Below are 17691 nucleotides of genomic sequence, written 5' to 3'. Positions count from 1 at the left end.
CTCTCTGAGTTCATTTGAGCTTATGAAGTCTCTGCTTCCTTCTAGGTGGAGGCTGAGCTGATTGACAAGCTGGACAGCATGGTGTCAGAAGGGAAAGGTGATGAGAGCTACAGGGAACTCTTCAGCCTGCTGTAAGCTGCTCATTCCCCAAAAGCCCCATGTTGGGAAAAGGGGCAATGTGGGCCAATGAAGGGTAGAGACAAAGCCTTCACTGGATAGACTTCAGAGGGTGGGAACCAGGAGAGACCCAGTTATTATCTCTGGTGGTGGCAGTAGTCACTCTCTATCTATAAGAAATCAAGTGGGGTTGGAGGTTTAGCTCAGTGGTACTGGGTTCAGTCCTCCGCTGGTGTTGGTGGCTTTAATCCCAGCACATGGAAGGCAGAGATCTCTTTGAGTCTGAGGCCAAGCCTGGTCTGCAGACCAAGTTTCAGGACAGCCAAGGCTGCACACAGAGAAAACCTTGTCTCAAAAAACACAATACCAAAAAAAGAAGAAAGAAAGCACTCTTAGGGATTGTCATGGTTAACTGAAGATGGATGAAGCCATGAATAATTTCAGCTCTTGGATTTGCTACAAGACGCTATTGTATAGCTTCATAGCATTCCCTACATCCTAGTGGACGAATAGCCCTAGGGACTATTCAGTTTAGGGATCAGTTCTGGAATTTCTGGGAGGTAAATTATGCATTCTCTTCTAGGAAAAAATTGCAACTTGATAAACACTGCCCAGGTTATTGAATAAGCTGCACAACTTCTCTAGGCCATTTTCCTTCTTATAAACTGTTCAGGCTATACCAAATGATACCAAAGTTCCCTCAGACCTATCATTTTAATAACTTCTTTTTTAAGTTGATAAAGACCATCAGGCCTCATGAGACATTACTTAGAATTTTGCAGTGTATAAAATGTATTAATATTTTTATTTAAGATTCTGAGTTATTTATATTAGCAGTTACTACAAAAGTACATTTGGCTGTGTCAAATCCATAATATAGACTTAATCATAGAAAATTAGTATGTTTAATTAAAATATAATTGGTTTCATAATTTTTTTCTGTACTCTATTAATCTTATCATATCAAAATGTCAAATTTAACAAAATTTATAGGCATTACCAGTAATTTAAAACATTTTAAACTTCATAAGCTTTATAAGTTGACTTCTAGACTTGATGCTGATCACACACTTGCAAGGGCTACAGCGTGGGGATTGTCCTCCCCTTCTTCTTAGAAGTTGTGAGACTGGGCTCAAGGAAATGCTGGCATGGCTAGCCAGCAAAAGGCACCTCTGAAGGGAGGACCAACAGCTACAGTTTCAAGAGGGGAATTCCTTCTGGTACACTATGTCTGCTTTGTTCCTTGATGAATTTTTCCATAAGAATTTTATTTGAAATGTCTGATGAAATGTATTTATCTTCCAGTATCTCTTTTAACAAGTGTTTCCAGTTGTGGAAGAAAGACATTGAATTCTCTTTGTTGGCTACTAGCAAATGACTTTATTACAAAGAAAAAAGTATAAAAATAGCTCACAATTAACTAATTACCCTTTTAAAGTCAGTTTGAGACCTGAGATCTACTGATACCATGGAGCAGCCTTTCATAGTTTTAACTTGGGGTGATGTTTGTACATTTGGAGGTGATAAAAAATGTGTGTAGACTAATTTAGAAAAGATAAAGGAGCAAGGTAGTAATCAGCACTTCCCATGCTTGTGTGCTCATAGAGCACCTCTTCCCAATGTCCAGGGAGCAGTTAGGAAGTAGTGTGGTGTTCCAGTCCACACAAGTTAATGCTAGAGCCCATGGTCGTCTTCTCTTTCTAGCAACGTGATCACAGAAAGCCTTTCTTTCTCTGAGCCTCTGGCCCAGGTATCTGTTCTGTACAGGGAGCAAAAACAGTCAAGCTGTTTGTGTCCCCAGTGCTGGTCCCCAGTCCTTGGTCAGCCAACTCAAGATAACTCTTCAGAAGGCAGAAAGAAAAATGTGCTCTTAAGGAATCATAGATAGAGTTGTGTGGGGTGAGATCCAGACCTAAGCTCCTTACTAGAGCAAGAGGAAACAATACAGGTCATCCCCTCCCGGAAGATGCATATGGGATGTCAGCCTATCTTAAAGCCAGGTGGTTTGAGTATTCTTGAACAAACCAAAAGGTGCCTCAGAGTGACAAAAGTATGATGCTATCCGATTTTTTAAATGACCTGTCCATTTAGCTTTTGTCTTTATCACGTGTTTTTTGGAAGCTTCCCTTGACCAAGGTGATGACAGAGTATAACTCCTGAATTTGTTCTCTGTCCCTCATACTGGGCCCCTGAAGCTCGTGGGAATCTTTGATTTATGAGAAGAGGTAGTTTTGTGTGTTTACTGAAAATGACTCTGAGCAATAGACGCAGTTATGCATCTCACCATGTCTCTTAGCTCAGGTGTTCCTTAGAATAGACTTTACAGCATATGCCTCCCACCTCCATCTCAGTGGTAGCTTTAGGAACATGAGCAGGGAAATGGAAGATATGTTTATTTGTTGCTGCCAATTCAATAATATCCTTGTCTTTGCTTTCTGCTGCATGGAGTAGAACCCAGCTGTTTGGGCCCTACCCCAGGTAAGACTACAGTGTGGCAAGTCTCCTGTCTCCAGATGTCTCACAGCCTCCACAGGTTCTTGGCCCTCACTGTTCTCACCAGGGAAGGCTCATGAATTATGTTCTCTTCTTCCAACAGCCTTCTGGAGAAGGTTGAACAGGAAACATGGCGTGAGACTGGCATTTCCTTTGTTACCTCAGTCACCCGCCTCATGGAACGCCTTCTGGACTACAGGTATTTTCTTAGTTTGAAACCTTTGTAGCCTCTCCTCTAATAAAATATTCTCTTCTACATGGATATTCACTTGACTTGAATACTTAAGACCGCACCAGGGGCTGGAGAAATGGCTCAGGAGTTAAGAGTACTTGGTGCCCTTGCAGAAGATCTGCTTTCTTCTGCACCCACATGGCAACTTATACCTAGCTATAACTCCAGGTCCACAATATCCAATGCCCACTTCTGCCTTCTGTGAGTACCAGCTACATGCTTGATGCATATACATATAGGCAGGCAAAACACTCAGACACATAAAAATAAATAAACATTAAAACAGCAACTGCCAGCCAGGTGGTGCTAGTGCACCCCTTTAATTCCAGCACTCAGGAGGATCTACAGCTTGATCTACTGAGTGAATTCCAGGGCAGCTAGGGCTGTTACACAGAGAAACCCTGCCTTGAAAAAGCAAAACATAACAAAAAACAAAACAAAAACAAAAGAACAAAATAAAACCCTGCTAGGTATGGTGGAACATGCCTTTCGCCCCAACACTCAAGAGGCAGAGGTAGATAAATCTCTGAATTCCAGGCCAGTCTGGTCTACATTGGAGTTTCAGGCAAGGCAGGCCTATATAGTGAGACCTCATCTTTAAAAACAAACAAATGTGAGAACTAGGCATGGTGGTACTCAGCTGTAGTCACAATGCTGGGGAGGCAGAGGCAGAAAGAGCATGAATTTAAAGCTATCCTGGCCTGCATAGCAAGACCATGCTTTTTTTTTTAATTAAAAAAACAAAACAAACAAAACCAAAAACCACTATACTATGTCATAGCATAGGGAGGACTGTTCTGATGTCATTAGTTGTTGTTAGGGATCGTCTGACCAGCAACAGAATACCTCTCCTCAGGTGTAAGTTAGAGCTTCTTGAGATCCCCCCAAGATTGAATGTACCCAAAAGACATCCCAGAGTCATCTGCCATATGCCCTTCCATCTAGAAAAGTCAGAGCTCAGAGGAGTAGACACAGCAAGAAGGGAAGAAAACTGTCTCCAGAGCAAGCTGGGGAGCCGCTGTAGTTCCTCAGCCATATGGGAGATAAACGAGGAAATGTCACCTGGTACCAAAATATGACCAAGGACAATTTTCATTTGCTTCTCCACGGACTGGGGACACCCTTTTTCTCATACCTCTATTCTCTTGTTAAAATCTATTCCTTCCCCTAATTCTAGCCAAGGGAACAGATTAGAGGAAATGGTTTGTGAATGCAGGGATCTCTATTATGTTCAGCCTGAGAATTCATGTGGAATTAGAATTGTTTTGTGAAAGCCTACTTTCCTAGTCCTGTCATGACTGCTGAACTGTTCTAAAAATAACAACAAAACAACCACTGTGGTCTTAATTGTGCTCTCGGTAGGCCTTAGATAGTCGCTAAGAATGTTTTCTGTAAGTCTAAAAAATGAAGATAAATAGGATGATAAAGGAATAAAACCAATCCCAAGCCAAAATGCTACAAGTTGTACAAACCCCTGGATTAAGAAATAGGATGCTCAGACTTTCTCCAGTTACTTCTGAAGAAGAAAGCACTGCCATTCAGAAGATTCAGATGTCAGTACATTGACATCTGGAATTCCTATTCCAAACATCCCCTCTTTTCTGTAGCACAGGGTTTGTGCAAGCTTCTGCCTATTTTACTAGCACCTTAAAAGGTCAAAGATGGCCTTTGTCAGCCATTTTTAAAGTAAAAGGCTTCCTTCTTACATATCAGGTCCCAGCCTTCTGTACCTGCCGTCAGACAGAAAAGATGTGGGCTAAAGCTTGCTCTCTTTCCTCCCTCCCACCCCCTCTCTCTCTCTTGCTTTTTAAGACAAGATTTCTCTGTATAGCTTTGAAGCCTGCCCTGGCACTTCCTCTGTAGACCAGGCTGGCCTAGAACTCACAGAGATCTGCCTGCCTCTGCCTCCCGAGTTCTGGGATTAAAGGTGTGCACCACTACCACCCAGCTATATCTTTCTCTTACTGCAATATTTACTGAAGGTTGTTCATATTCACCACCATCTATCTGAAAGACCCAAAATCAGTCCCTTAGACTTAAAGATCTTCTTTTAACTGACTGATTTTCTTTCTTTTTCTATAAACAAATGAAACTCATAGCCAGAACTAAATCCATTCTCCATGTCTTCTCTCAGTATGGTATCTGTAAAACAAGTACACAATCTTTTACATGTTTTCAAACATGAACTGGTCTTTGCCCTATGTCCTTCCAGTCCCCAGTGTTCACATACTGCTTTCCAGCTCCCAAGTATTGCTCCTAGTGAACATGAAGAAAAACACCATGATTTTTGTGGTGGTTCTATCTACTAAAAAACAAAGAAAGAAAAACTACCATGTTAATGTTGTATATGCATTGCCTCTAATCTCATTTGTATCCCTGAAGGATTGGTTACTCTTGCAGTTATCAATGAAAAAGTACACGTGAAAAGTTCTGTTGCCAAAGTTGAGCCAAGTTGTAGTTGATTCAAAGGTTGTGCTGTAGATCACCATCCATTTTCTTCTTCATTGATCTCTTTCCTTCAGTTTTCTTTACCTGGGTCATTTCCTTAGAATAACTCCCCAGTTCAAATCATCAGATAGGCTTTCCCAAGCCAAGAGCTCACCCGGCTTTCTGAGTATGCTTCATTTGCCACCTCTCTGACTCAGTTTTACAGAAAAAAGCCAACTCCTTGAAAGCAGGATACTTAAGCTTTTTTCTGGTACTCTGCTTATCTCTGACAGGTACACAGTAGATAATGACCAATCAGATGAGCTTACAGGGGAGGCTGCCAAAATCAAGAAAATCTTTTCCTTTACCCAAGAACTTAAACAGTTACTGACTATATATATATATATATATATATATATATATATATATATAGTTATTGACAGTATAATAATAAATACATATATATATGACATTTAGATAGGAGCTATATATAAAATCTTAATATTTTTCTAGTAAGTTGTGGTCCAGCATGACTTGAACCTTTGGTGTGAGTCCTATTTTTAGACTGGCCAAACTTCTAAGAAGTCCTCCTCAGCTTTGGCAGTAAATCTTAACTTTATATGAATTCTAGACTAGAGTGTGTCTTCTAGTTCACATTTTCCCATAAAATGAAACTTGCCCCCTAAGAATAACTCTTTTGCCTCTCTGGGAACTTGAGAATTTAGCCATCTGCCTTACAGACACATCCTTCTGTACTAAGGAGATTGATAAGGGGCACTTAATACCTTGAGGATACATCTGGACTGTATACTCTGCAACCAGAACAAGGAGCTCAACAGAAATCTTTGAACCCCAGGATTGGGTACAAAGCTGAGAAACGTCTCATAATACAATCCTCTTCTGTTGAAGGACTTCCTGTTTAAAGGCATTCTGCTTTCAGAACTGACCATGCTGATAGACCAGTAATGCTGCTGTTTTATGTGTTGTCCCAGAAGATACCACTTCATATCAGGGTCACATCTATGTTCTCTCTTTCAGGGACTGCATGAAAGGAGAAGAAACGGAGAACAAGAAGATTGGCTGCACTGTTAACCTAATGGTGAGAGGACACAAGCTCTTCCTCCTCCCCTCCTGATGACAAAGCCAGGGTTTTTGCTGGCTGACTGGAGCTTGGAAACGACCTTCAAAGGGGATAGACTCTTTCATGTTACATATATTTCATTCTCTTACAGAACTTTTACAAATCTGAGATTAACAAAGAGGAAATGTATATCCGATACATCCATAAGCTTTGTGACATGCACTTACAGGCTGAAAACTACACAGGTGAGTCAGAGAAAGGAAAGAACTGTGTCTTCCCATTAGGACAGACATGGGGACTATACAGAGAAAGGCTTCAGAATGATATCTGCCAGATCTCAGCAGTGTCGGGTCCCTCACTCCTGTCCGAAGCAGGTGACATTTTTGTTCTTCCTGACATGTGCTCTATACATGCCCTCTACTGTCTGGGACTGTTCCACTCACCTTTGCTCCTCTTCATGTCTCTGAGAACTCAAGAGTAAATTCCAAATGCTGGTGCAGCAGGTTCAGAACATTTGAAGTTTGGTCACTCCTCAGAAATATAACTTTGCTTATGTAACAAAGCTGAAAGTAACCAAGACTGTAGCAAAGGAATGCCTCCTAATCCTGGAACTTCTAGAGCTCACTGGTAGATTTGACTCCTCTGCATCTACATGCCAGCTCTTACACTGAGCTCCCAGTACAGAGTGTGGACAGCATTAATCTTCTTGACAGGCCAGATGTGAGCTTTTTCTTTATGTCTACAGTCTATGCAAAGTGTCTGTCATGATGTGTTTGCTGAGAGCATCTTAGAATGAAGAGGAAGGATGCATGCATGAATGTTCTGTGTGATTTCCTTGTACCATATTCCCCTAAAGAACCATCTTTTCTCCGGTGACCAAGCCCTATTCTTTTTCTTGTTGTTGCTGTTTTTTTTTTCTTTTTTTATTTCTTAAAAAAATACCAATCCAAATTCCCACTTCCTCTTCTCCTCTCATTCCCTCCACACACCCTCCTACCCCACCCCTTTCTAATCCTGAGAGGGTAAGGCACTTTGCCTTGTGGAAAGTCCAAGGCCCTCCCCACTATATTTATGCTGAGCAAGGTATACATCCAAAGAGAATGGGATCCCAAAAAAGTCAGTACATGTAGTAGAGACAAATCCCAGTGCCACTGCCAGTGGCCCCTCAGTCTGCCCCAGTCATGCAACTGTCAACCACATTCAGAGGAACTAGTTTGATCCTATGCTTGTTCATTCCCAGTCCAGTTGGAGTTGGTGAGCTCTCATTAGCTCAGGCAAACTGTCTCAATGGATAAACCCCTCATGGTCTTGACCTCTTTGCTCATATTCTCACTCCTTCCACTCTTCAACTAGACCTTGGGAGCTCAGTCCAGTGTTCCGATGTGAGTCTCTGCCTCTGTTTCCATCTGTGGTTGGACAAAGGTTCTATGGTAATATTTAAGATAATCATCAGTCTGACTACAGAATAAGGTCAATTCAGACACCCTCTCCTCTATTGCTTAGGGTCTTAGCTGGGATCATCTTTGTGGATTCCTGGGAATTTTTCTCAAGTCAGGTTTCTTGCTAATCCCATAATGGCTCCCCCAATCAAGATATCTCTTTCCTTTCTCTCATATCTGTCCTTCTTCCATCTCAACTATCTCATTCCCTCAAGCTCTCCCCAGCCCTCCCCTTCTCCTCTCTTCTTCCCCTTCCACCCTCCCTTCTCCCCCCATCCCAGAGCTCCTAATTTTGTCAGGCAGTCTTGTCTATTTCCCCTTTCCAGGTGTATCTATGTATGTTTTTCTTAGGGTTCACCTTGTTACTTGGCTTCTCTAGGATCATAAACTATAGGCTCAATATTCTTTACAGCTAGTATCCACTTACGAGTGTGTACATACCATGTTCATCTTTCTGGGCCTGGGTTACCTCACTCAGGATGGTTATTTGTGGCTATTGTGCAGGGCAATGTTTCTCTGCTTTCTTTCTCGGCTTCTTTATCATTTGTATATAGGAGGACTACTGATTTTTTTTTTGGTTGATCTTGTATCCTGCCATTCTATCAGTTGTAGGAGTTCCCTGGTAGAGTTTTTGGGATCACTTATGTACACTATCATATCATCTGCAAATAGCAAAAGTTTGACTTCTTCCTTTCCAATTTGAATTCCCTTGATCTACTTTTGCTGTTTTACTGCTCTAGCCAGAACTTTAAGAACTATGTTGAATAGATATGGAGAGAGTGGACAACCTTTATCTTGTTTCTCATTTTAGTGAAATTGCATTGAGTTTCTCTCCATTTAATTTGATGTTGGCTGTCAGCTTGCTATATATTGCTTTGGAGGACTCAGACTTAAATTGGATGTCTTCATCAAATCCCTCAGGAGGTAGAGACAGGTGGATCTCTTGTGAGTTTGCAGCCAGCCTAGTCTACAAGAGCTAGTTCCAGGATAGCCAGGACTGTTACACAGAGAAACCTTGTCTCGAAAAACCAAATAAATAGATGAATGAATGGTGGATGGATGGATGATGAATGAATATTTTAGGAGAAATTATATTACTTTGAATAGCATGACTAAATTTACTGTGCTTTATACCTACTAATCTTGGTGTGAACAACTCTGAAAGCATAGTGAAAGGAAAGAGTTTCTTCAGTTTCTTGTATTAGGCTAGAGAGATGGCTCAGTGATTAAGAGCACTGCCTGGTCTTCCAGAGGACCCAGGTTTGGTTTCCATCACTTATTTGATATCTTACAACCATCTGTAACTCCAGCCCCCAGGGGCACCAGCTCACTCTTTGGTCTTCTGCAGGCACTACACACATGTGATTCACAAACATACATGCAGACACAACATCCATGCATGCTGGTACTGAAGTCATAAGAAGGGGAGAGCTGGTCCTGCCCAGCTGGCCCTGCCATCAGCTGCAGCGCTTATGAGAGTGATCCCTAGCTATGCCTGGACAGCACAGTCGAACTGACCCTGAAGGTGTAGGTGTGGGTGAACCAACCCTGAGGACCTGAAAGCAGGAGAACTGGCCCCGCCCCTTGTTCCTTACTGCAAAGGGTGTACTAGCCAGGGCAGTAAAGGACAAGGTAAGGACAAGGGAGAGCTGGTCTGCTGACCAGACCTACAATCACCCAGGCACAGAACTAGGTCTATGAGTTGGCCCACTCCAACATCATCCCATCTGTGATCTGCTGGCATGTGAAGGGACTGGTCCTGCAGACTCAAAACTGCAGGACCTCAACAATACAGGGCAACAACAGAATAGCCAAAAGGAGTTCCAGTGAGTGTTCAGCATTGAGAAACCAGAAGCCTCAAGCCAGACCAATGACTTTGCAATGAACACTTGCAAGTAAGGCTATGCGGATAAAAGGATTTACCATGTGACTCACTGTATCACACTACAGCTTCCATGATGAGATTCTTTCTTTTTTGTCTCTTAAATTTTATTTTATTGTGGGGCGAGTTGCAAGGACAGAGGATGGATACAAAGAGACAGAGAGATGAATGGGATGGAAATGCATGATGTGAAAGACATAAAGAATAAAGAAAAAAGTTAAATCCATATACATAAGAATAAATAATTAATTAAAATATAAAAATAAATTTTATATATTACTATAGACATTTGCTAAACTCAAGGGCTAAGCTGTTACTTAAGAGACTGAGTCATGGATGTGAACAGAGAAGTAATATACTTGGTATTTTGTAGCTGTAGGTGTTAATGTAAAAATAATATAGACAAGGATCTTAGGGTTTCTGTCACTGCCACAAAACACCATGACCAAAAAGCAGGTTGGGAAGGAAAGTGTTTATTTGGGTTACACTTCCGCATTTCTGTTCATATTTGAAGGAAGTCAGGACAGGAGCTGAAACAAGGCAGGAACCTGGAGGCAGGAGCTGATGCAAAGGCCATGTATGGGGTGCTGCTTATTGGCTTGCTTGCCCTAGCTTACTTAACCTGCTTCCTTGTAGAATCCAGGACCACCTGTCCAGAAATGAAACCACACACAAAGGGCTGGGCCCTCTCCCATCAATTGCTAATTAAGAAAATGCCTTACAGACAGATTTTATGGAGGCATTTTCTCAAGTTAGGTGCCCCTCTTTCAGTAACTCTAGTTTGTTGACGTATGGCTAGGCGTCACAATTAAGATGATAAAGGCTTCCTGCAGTTCTCCAAGTTTCATAAAGAGAGCCTGGTAGGAAATGTCAGTGTCACGGCACAAGTAGAGAGAGAAGAATGAGAAGTTCAGAGAGTGGATCAGTGAAAACTGGAAATGGATCACAAGATGATTAGAAATGAAATTCTTTATAATCATGTGAGCACTTTTTAGGATGACCTACAAATCTGGGCAGAAGCTAGAATTATTAGCTTGCTAGTGGGGGAATGCTATTAAAATTGCCAAACAGAAGAAGAAAAAGAATTCTTCAGAAAAAGAATTTTTCATAGTCCATAGGGCTCTGGACTATGGTTGTAATTCAGAGTGACTTATTGCTTGTAATTTACACTAAACATCAAAGGATGCTGTGTTTTTATGCAACTATCACTAACTGTTCCACATATAAAATATTGCTAGGCCTACAGTCTGAGACCAGTATCAGCAAATTCCAACAGAGTAGATTCTCCAGCTCCAGACTCATCCCATAGTCAATACCTGCTCACATTCCATAACTTTCATCCTTTTAGAAACAGTAACAATAAGAGGATAGAATACCTATCCTCTTAGATAGAACAGTAGGAAAGAGTAGATTAAGCAGTGCTAGGGGAAGTCTTGATGAATTAGTACTCACCAGATAAAACCAATTCTAGGAAGGTTAGAAAGAAAGCCCGAGCAAAATGAACAGAAAGGAACCTAAGAGCTCTCAAGTGTCTGTGTCACCCAAAGCAAGACAACTGTGCATAGCCTTAAAGTATTAAAGTAGCTGGACCATTCTTTAAAAAAAACAAAAAACTTTTTCATAAATATATTTTGATCATATTCTTTCCTGTCCCAATTCCTCCCAGATCCTTCTTCCCTCCCTACCCATCCAAATGTATGCACTCATGCTCGTTCTGTCTCTGTCTCTCCCTCTACCCTCTCTCTTCGCTCTCCATCTCCTTTCCTTCTCCCTCTCCATCTCTCCCTCTCAAAAACAATGAAAGCACAAACAAAAAAAACTTAAGACAAAAATTAGCAAAACAAAATGAAACAAAAAGTTCCCCACTAAAAACCAAACATGGAGTCTGTTTTGCACTGGCAACTACTTCTAGGCATAAGACCTATGCTGGAGTGTAGTTGATACACCGAGTGAGGTACCAATTTAGAAAACTAATTTCCCATTTCCCAGTAAGTATCAATTGCAAATGCTTCTTGGTTAGGCATGGAACTTTTGTGTCCACCTCTTCTTCTCAGAGTTGGAACTTTGTCTGGTTTGACTGCTGTCACAGTCTCTTAAGGTCATATGTGCATCAGTGCTGTTGGGTCTGGAAGATGCTGCTTCCTTGAAGTCATTCATCACTTCTGCTTTTATAATCTTTCCACCTCTTCTTCAACATGGATCCCTGAGCCTTGAGGGGAGGGGTTTGATGAAGGCATCTTGTTTAAGGCTGAGTCCTCCAAAGTATCTCACTCTCTATTATATTGTTCAGTTGTTGGTCTCTGTGTTAATTACTATCCACTGGAAGAAAAAACTTCTCTAACGAGGATTGAGTGATCTGTGGGTGTTGTAATATGTCATTATGAGTCATTTTATTGCTATGTTTCTTTAGAAGAAAAAATATTGTAGATTTTCTCCCAGGTCTAGTCTCAATTCTTGGCCACTTGAGTAGTATCAGATATGGATTCTGTCTCATGGAATGGGCCTTAAATCCAATCAAAAAATAGTTGGTTATTTCCCTAAAATTCTTGCCACTATTGCACCAGTACATCTTACAGGCAGGTTGCTGTTGGTGGCCACAGGGTTTGTAGCTGGGTGGTATTGATGATTACTTTTTATCTCTGGTAATGTATAGAATACCTTCCAGCAACACGAATGCTAGTTAGTAGGGGGTGATGCTTCTAGTTGGGCTCCAGCTCCATTTCTGCAATGTTTGATAATGTAAGTAGTATCTTCAGCAATAGAGCCTCACTGTTAGGTTGTGGAAAATAACCAATAGTAGCCTGTGATGTTTAGGAGGTCCTATGGGACTCCTTTGACCAACTATTCAATAAGATATAATTCATTCCTGGCCCTGGAGGTTTTACTTGGTGGCATAAGATGTCTAATTGGAGCATCATCTCCCCCATTATATAATTACTCCATTTAAATTCCTATCATATTTGTATATATTTTAAGAAACTTCTAAACTAGTAAGTTTCCATATGTGAACCTTTCTTTATTCTTTATCTGGAACTCAAAACAGGTAACCAGGTACTAACAGCATTTTTGGCTCCTTCATTCTGTGAACAAGAGTTATTAGCTTAGACCATCCATTAGTCTGATTTTTGGTATCTAGTATTCCTAATTTGTGCTACCCATGCCTTGCTCTGATATTCTTGCTCAGCTCTTCCTTGGTCCACAGAGGAAGCCCTGAGCCCTATGCTGTCTATCCCTGCAGAGGCTGCATTCACCCTGCTTCTTTACTGTGAGCTACTGCAATGGGAAGATAGGCCACTACGGGAGTTTCTACACTACCCATCCCAGACTGAGTGGCAACGGAAAGAGGGACTGTGTAGGAAGATCATCCACTACTTCAACAAAGGCAAGGTAATTGTCAGAAAGCAAGACCTTCAGACCCTTAACTACTGCTGTACTGTGTGACATCTTTGTGATAGCTGAGGTTGGTGAAAGGTATCTAAGTTCATCGTGTATAAGTTTGAATTAGTATTTGGAAGCTGGGAAGAATAAACTGAACTAAATATCATGTAAAGTAGTGTTTCTAAGTACCCAAGAGAAAGAAAATACAGTAATAATGAGAGGAAGATGAAAATGTAGTTCAGTGGTAAAGAACTTACCCAGCTTTCACAGGTCCTGGGGGGTTCAGTCCTCAGTACCACAAAAAGGAAAAAAAGGAAGGAAATGTACAGTTGATTAGAATGAAGTTCACTAAAACCTTCAGGTACCTGTTAGATGGCCCTCTTGCTGTAACAGGAACTGCATCACAGGAACAATCTATTCTCCAAGTAGGCAAAGATAATCTGAAGCCTAAAGTTATAGTGTTTTCATAAAAGAAAAGTGCTGGGCCTACTGCCAGATCTTTGACAGCTCCTTTCTGCTTGATTGCCATAATTTTTTTAACTCAATTGATCCCTATTCAAAGGTTCATAATCCCTTTATTAACTTATTAAAGAAATACTGAGTAGCTGCCATACCCACTATTGTTCTAGCATCTGAAAATAAAGTACATAAGCATAGCTTTCTCCCTTATGCAGTTTATCTTCTAATATAGACTAATACAACAAAAAAGCAAATATATTTTTAAGAGATAACATAAAACAGCAGACCAAAACATACTAAGAAGTACCTCTTCTTCTAAAAGCAGTCAAGAGAGGCATAGAAGCTGTTGACTGCTGCTGTGTGTTCATTTCCTGGATGCCCAGACCCGAAGTAACCACACAGAAACTATATTATTATAATACTGTTTCACCTATTAGCTCATGCATCCTACTGGCTAGCTCTTATATCTTAAACATTTCTATTAATCTATGTATCAGCACATGGTTGTGGCGTACTGGTAAGGTTTTGTCTGGCATCCGGCATCTGTCTCTTGTGGCAGCTACATGGCTTCTCCCTGACTCTACCTACTCTCTCCTCCTTTATCTGCTTAGAATTTCCACCTTGCCCTATTCTGTGCTGCAATTGGCCCAAAGTAGATTCTTTATTAACTAATGGTATTCACAGCATACAGAGGGGACTCTCACATCAAGAAGCTAAGACATTTGAGCAAAAACTAGAAAGCTCTGCATGAGCTAGAAAACAACAATGTTGTGTGTTACTCTATATAAATTGGTTTTGAAGATTGTGTTCCTTTTAATACATGAGTTGGAGCTAGCCTTTTATTTTAGTCTTTCATATGTTCAATGTGGACTTAACCATTCCTAGAATGCCTGAGGTGCTGAAGCCCTGTTCCTGTCTTTTATCCAGAGCTGGGAGTTTGGAATCCCTCTGTGTAGAGAGCTGGCATGTCAGTATGAGAGCCTCTATGATTATCAGAGCCTCAGCTGGATTCGGGTAAGCTTTGTCTCTTCCACCATATGACTGACCAAAGACTCCTGGGCTTCTGGCATCAGTTTTTAAGTGATGCCCAAAGCTCTTAGCTTATTACCATGAACAGAGTCTAGATTTCTGCCCTCAAGATACTGTCTGACTGCAGAACAAAAGCACATACCTGATAGGTCACTTTATGATCTGAACCCTAAAAGCTACTTGTATTCAGGGAAAGGAGAAGGCATGTTAGAATAGTGATTTCTGTATGTGTGTGCACATGCACATGCATGCATGCATATGCCCATGTGTACAACCTAGAACTTCTTCATGCATATGAAGAAGTTTTTCATGAAACTGCTTTGTTCAGTGATATATAAATTTTTTAATTTATTTTTTGTGGGTGTGCGTGATATAAGGTAGGCATACATGATGTGTAGAGTGAGATGACTACTTTGTGGGGTTCATTCTTTTAACTTTACATGGGTTCTGGAGAGCAAACCCAGATCACCAGGCTTGTGCTGCCAGCAAATGCTTTTATAGCTCACCAGCACCTAATTATAAGAGCTTTCCCCACTGCATCTTGTAGTTATTTAAGCACTTTGTCCTTGCTCCCTTCTTTAGAGCAAAATATTCAAAAATCACATCAAATGTCCCATGGACTTTGAAAGTCTTTGTAAAGTCTTTACTTATTGCCAGTGCTATCTTCTAAATCACAATATGTTCTTATTTCATCATCAGAGAAAGAATAGTGGTTTCAGAGTATCATCTACTATACCCCCGTCTGTGGCTAAGACATTTGAGCAAAGACCAGAAATCTCTGATCTAGATTAGGATTTGGACATGATTCTCAAAAGTAGCTTTTTGGCTCATGTTTGAGGGCTACTAACTAAAGATGCTTAAATTTGAAACCAGAATAGCCATACTAAAAAACTTGCTGACTTTGTAATGTTAGACATGAATATTAGTTATCTTTTCAAATTTAAAATCTCCTAAATTGGAACCAACATCAGTGATATTCGCAATTGAGGCTTCCTCACAGTAGTTAGTAGTGTCTTAATTCCAGTGAATAAGAGTAGATGCAGATGGACTGACATACAGTGGTAGTGAGAGTTGTAGGGCTCCCAGCAGCCCTAGTCAAGGATCAGATGGTGTAGCGAGTGCCATTCAAATTCATGTTAAATATTTACCTCTCAAGTTCAGGCCTCAGATCTCCATGGATCTGGGTCCATGCCCAGGGAAACTATTGAGAGCAACCTCACAAAATGTAGTAGGCAGGCTTGTAGATGGCAGTGAAGACGGACAGAGGGCTTTCCTCCTCGATGATGCAGTTCCCCAGAGAGAGGCTGGTAGTGTCTAAGGGTTTACTTCTTTGTTTCCCAGATTGAATTACCATGACCTGTCTCTAGCAGACAATGTCTAGTTGAGCCTAGGAGAACTTGCTTTGGATAACAACCACACCTTTATTGTTAACAGAAAATGGAGGCCAGCTACTATGACAATATTATAGAGCAGCAACGCCTGGAGCCTGAGTTCTTCCGGGTTGGCTTTTATGGCAGGAAGTTTCCTTTCTTTCTTCGGGTAAGTTCATTCAAGTGGTCATAATAATTTTTTAAGTGTGTGTGATGGGGGTAGTGGTGATGGTGGATAGGAAGTGTATTCTTTGTTGGTATATACACATGTTCACACATGCATATTAAGGTCAGAGGTAGATGGCAGGTGTCTTTCCTCCATCACCTTCCACTTTATTTTTTTAAGTTTATATGTATTATTTTTATTATAATTATTATTTTAGTTTTTCAAGACAGAATTTCTCTGTAGTTTTGGAGCCTGTCCTGAAGCAAGCTCTTGTAGACCAGGCTGGCCTCAAACTCACAGCCTGTCTCTGCTTCTGGAGTACTGGGGTTAATATATGTATTAATTTTAAGAAAAATAGAGGGGGAATGGAGAGAAGGAGAAAGTATGTATATAAGAGTGCACATGCCTGCAGAGCCTAGAAGAGTCATTATATCCCTGTGTGACTGGAGTTACAGAGAGTTGTGAGCTTTCTGATGTGTGTACTAGAAAATTAACTCAGATCCTCTGCAAAAGCAGTAGGTGCTCTTAACTGCTAAGACATTTCTCTACCTTCTTCATCTTATTTTTGAAAGCCTGAAGTTCATTAATCCCATTAGTCTGTGTGGCCAGTGAGTTTCATGAATCTATCAACCTTCACATTACTGGTGCTAAGGTTAGATGTGCATACATCCATGACCAGCTTTTTACATAGATTCTGGGGATCCAAGCTTAGGGCCTCATTCTTGCACCACAGGTACCAACTAAACCATCTCCATAGCCCACAAGGAACATTTATATTATACATGTAATTCACTTAACACCTGTATACTCACCTTTCAATTTCCTGTATTTTATTGACTACTTCTTTCCAAAGAACTGATCAGTTAATCAAAAACATTTGCCTTATTTAACAATACTGACTGTCACGTTCAATTCTATTTTAATCTGCAGTATTATTCTATGTTTACTAGGAACGTGTCAGGAAGTGACTAGTGCCTAAAAACTCCTATATAGGTTCTTTCCAACTTCTGCCTCTAGTGCCTGGAACCTTCACTGTAACTCATCTTAGCCAATAGCATTAGTATAGATAGCCCTGATCTTAACAGTAGGCATATCTCTTGGGCGTTTGTCTAAAATGGTGTGTTTTTTTTTCCCTTTGAATGCACTGTAACCCATATAGGCAGGATGAAGAATTGTCATCTTAAAAGAACCTAGATGACAGATAGTACACTTAGTTCTCAGGTTCCTGTGAAATTTCTAATAACTAAGTTTAGCTATGAAAGACTAAGAAGCCATTTCCATGACACAAGATAACAACAACAACTTCTCTCTTTCAATGGGAGAAAAATGTCCAAATTAATGATCTAGAATGTACACTCACAGTGCAGAAGGATAACTTGTGCATACATCTAGTGACAGTAGGTAAGCCATTGTGAAGTAAAGAGCAGAATTTCATCTTTATTTACAATTCACTACAATATATGAGGTTATGCATAGAAATAAGAAATTCATTCAGGGTCAGGTTTCATATACTATGTATCGTTTGGAACTGTTGTTCAAATATAGTTTAATTTTTTAATAACACAGTAACAAACCACATTATAAGAGAATTGTTAAGGCAGAAATCATGACGCACACC

At 40.6% G+C, this 17691-nt stretch overlaps 1 protein-coding gene across 7 annotated transcripts in view; it reads left to right on the top strand.

Moving 5' to 3' along the window:
• The window catches only part of Dock3 (dedicator of cytokinesis 3), a 389362-nt gene that overhangs the window by 340480 nt on the left and 31191 nt on the right, over positions 1 to 17691 (top strand). For 6 of the 7 annotated variants that reach the window (XM_085689689.2, XM_085689687.2, XM_085689688.2 and 3 more), the window contains exons 33-40: positions 46 to 131; positions 2569 to 2595; positions 2714 to 2809; positions 6308 to 6368; positions 6502 to 6595; positions 12910 to 13058; positions 14436 to 14522; positions 15972 to 16076. In XM_085689689.2, the coding sequence (XP_085545815.1) occupies positions 46 to 131; positions 2569 to 2595; positions 2714 to 2809; positions 6308 to 6368; positions 6502 to 6595; positions 12910 to 13058; positions 14436 to 14522; positions 15972 to 16076 (705 nt within the window). The remainder of the gene's footprint in view (positions 1 to 45; positions 132 to 2568; positions 2596 to 2713; positions 2810 to 6307; positions 6369 to 6501; positions 6596 to 12909; positions 13059 to 14435; positions 14523 to 15971; positions 16077 to 17691) is intronic. The other variant, XM_085689686.2, reaches the window with a different exon arrangement.

This window comes from Myodes glareolus, chromosome 4, assembly GCF_982192425.1.
Source record: "Myodes glareolus chromosome 4, mMyoGla1.1, whole genome shotgun sequence".
Classification (NCBI taxonomy): Eukaryota; Metazoa; Chordata; class Mammalia; order Rodentia; family Cricetidae; genus Myodes; species Myodes glareolus.
This window is presented reverse-complemented; position numbering and strand designations above follow the sequence as displayed.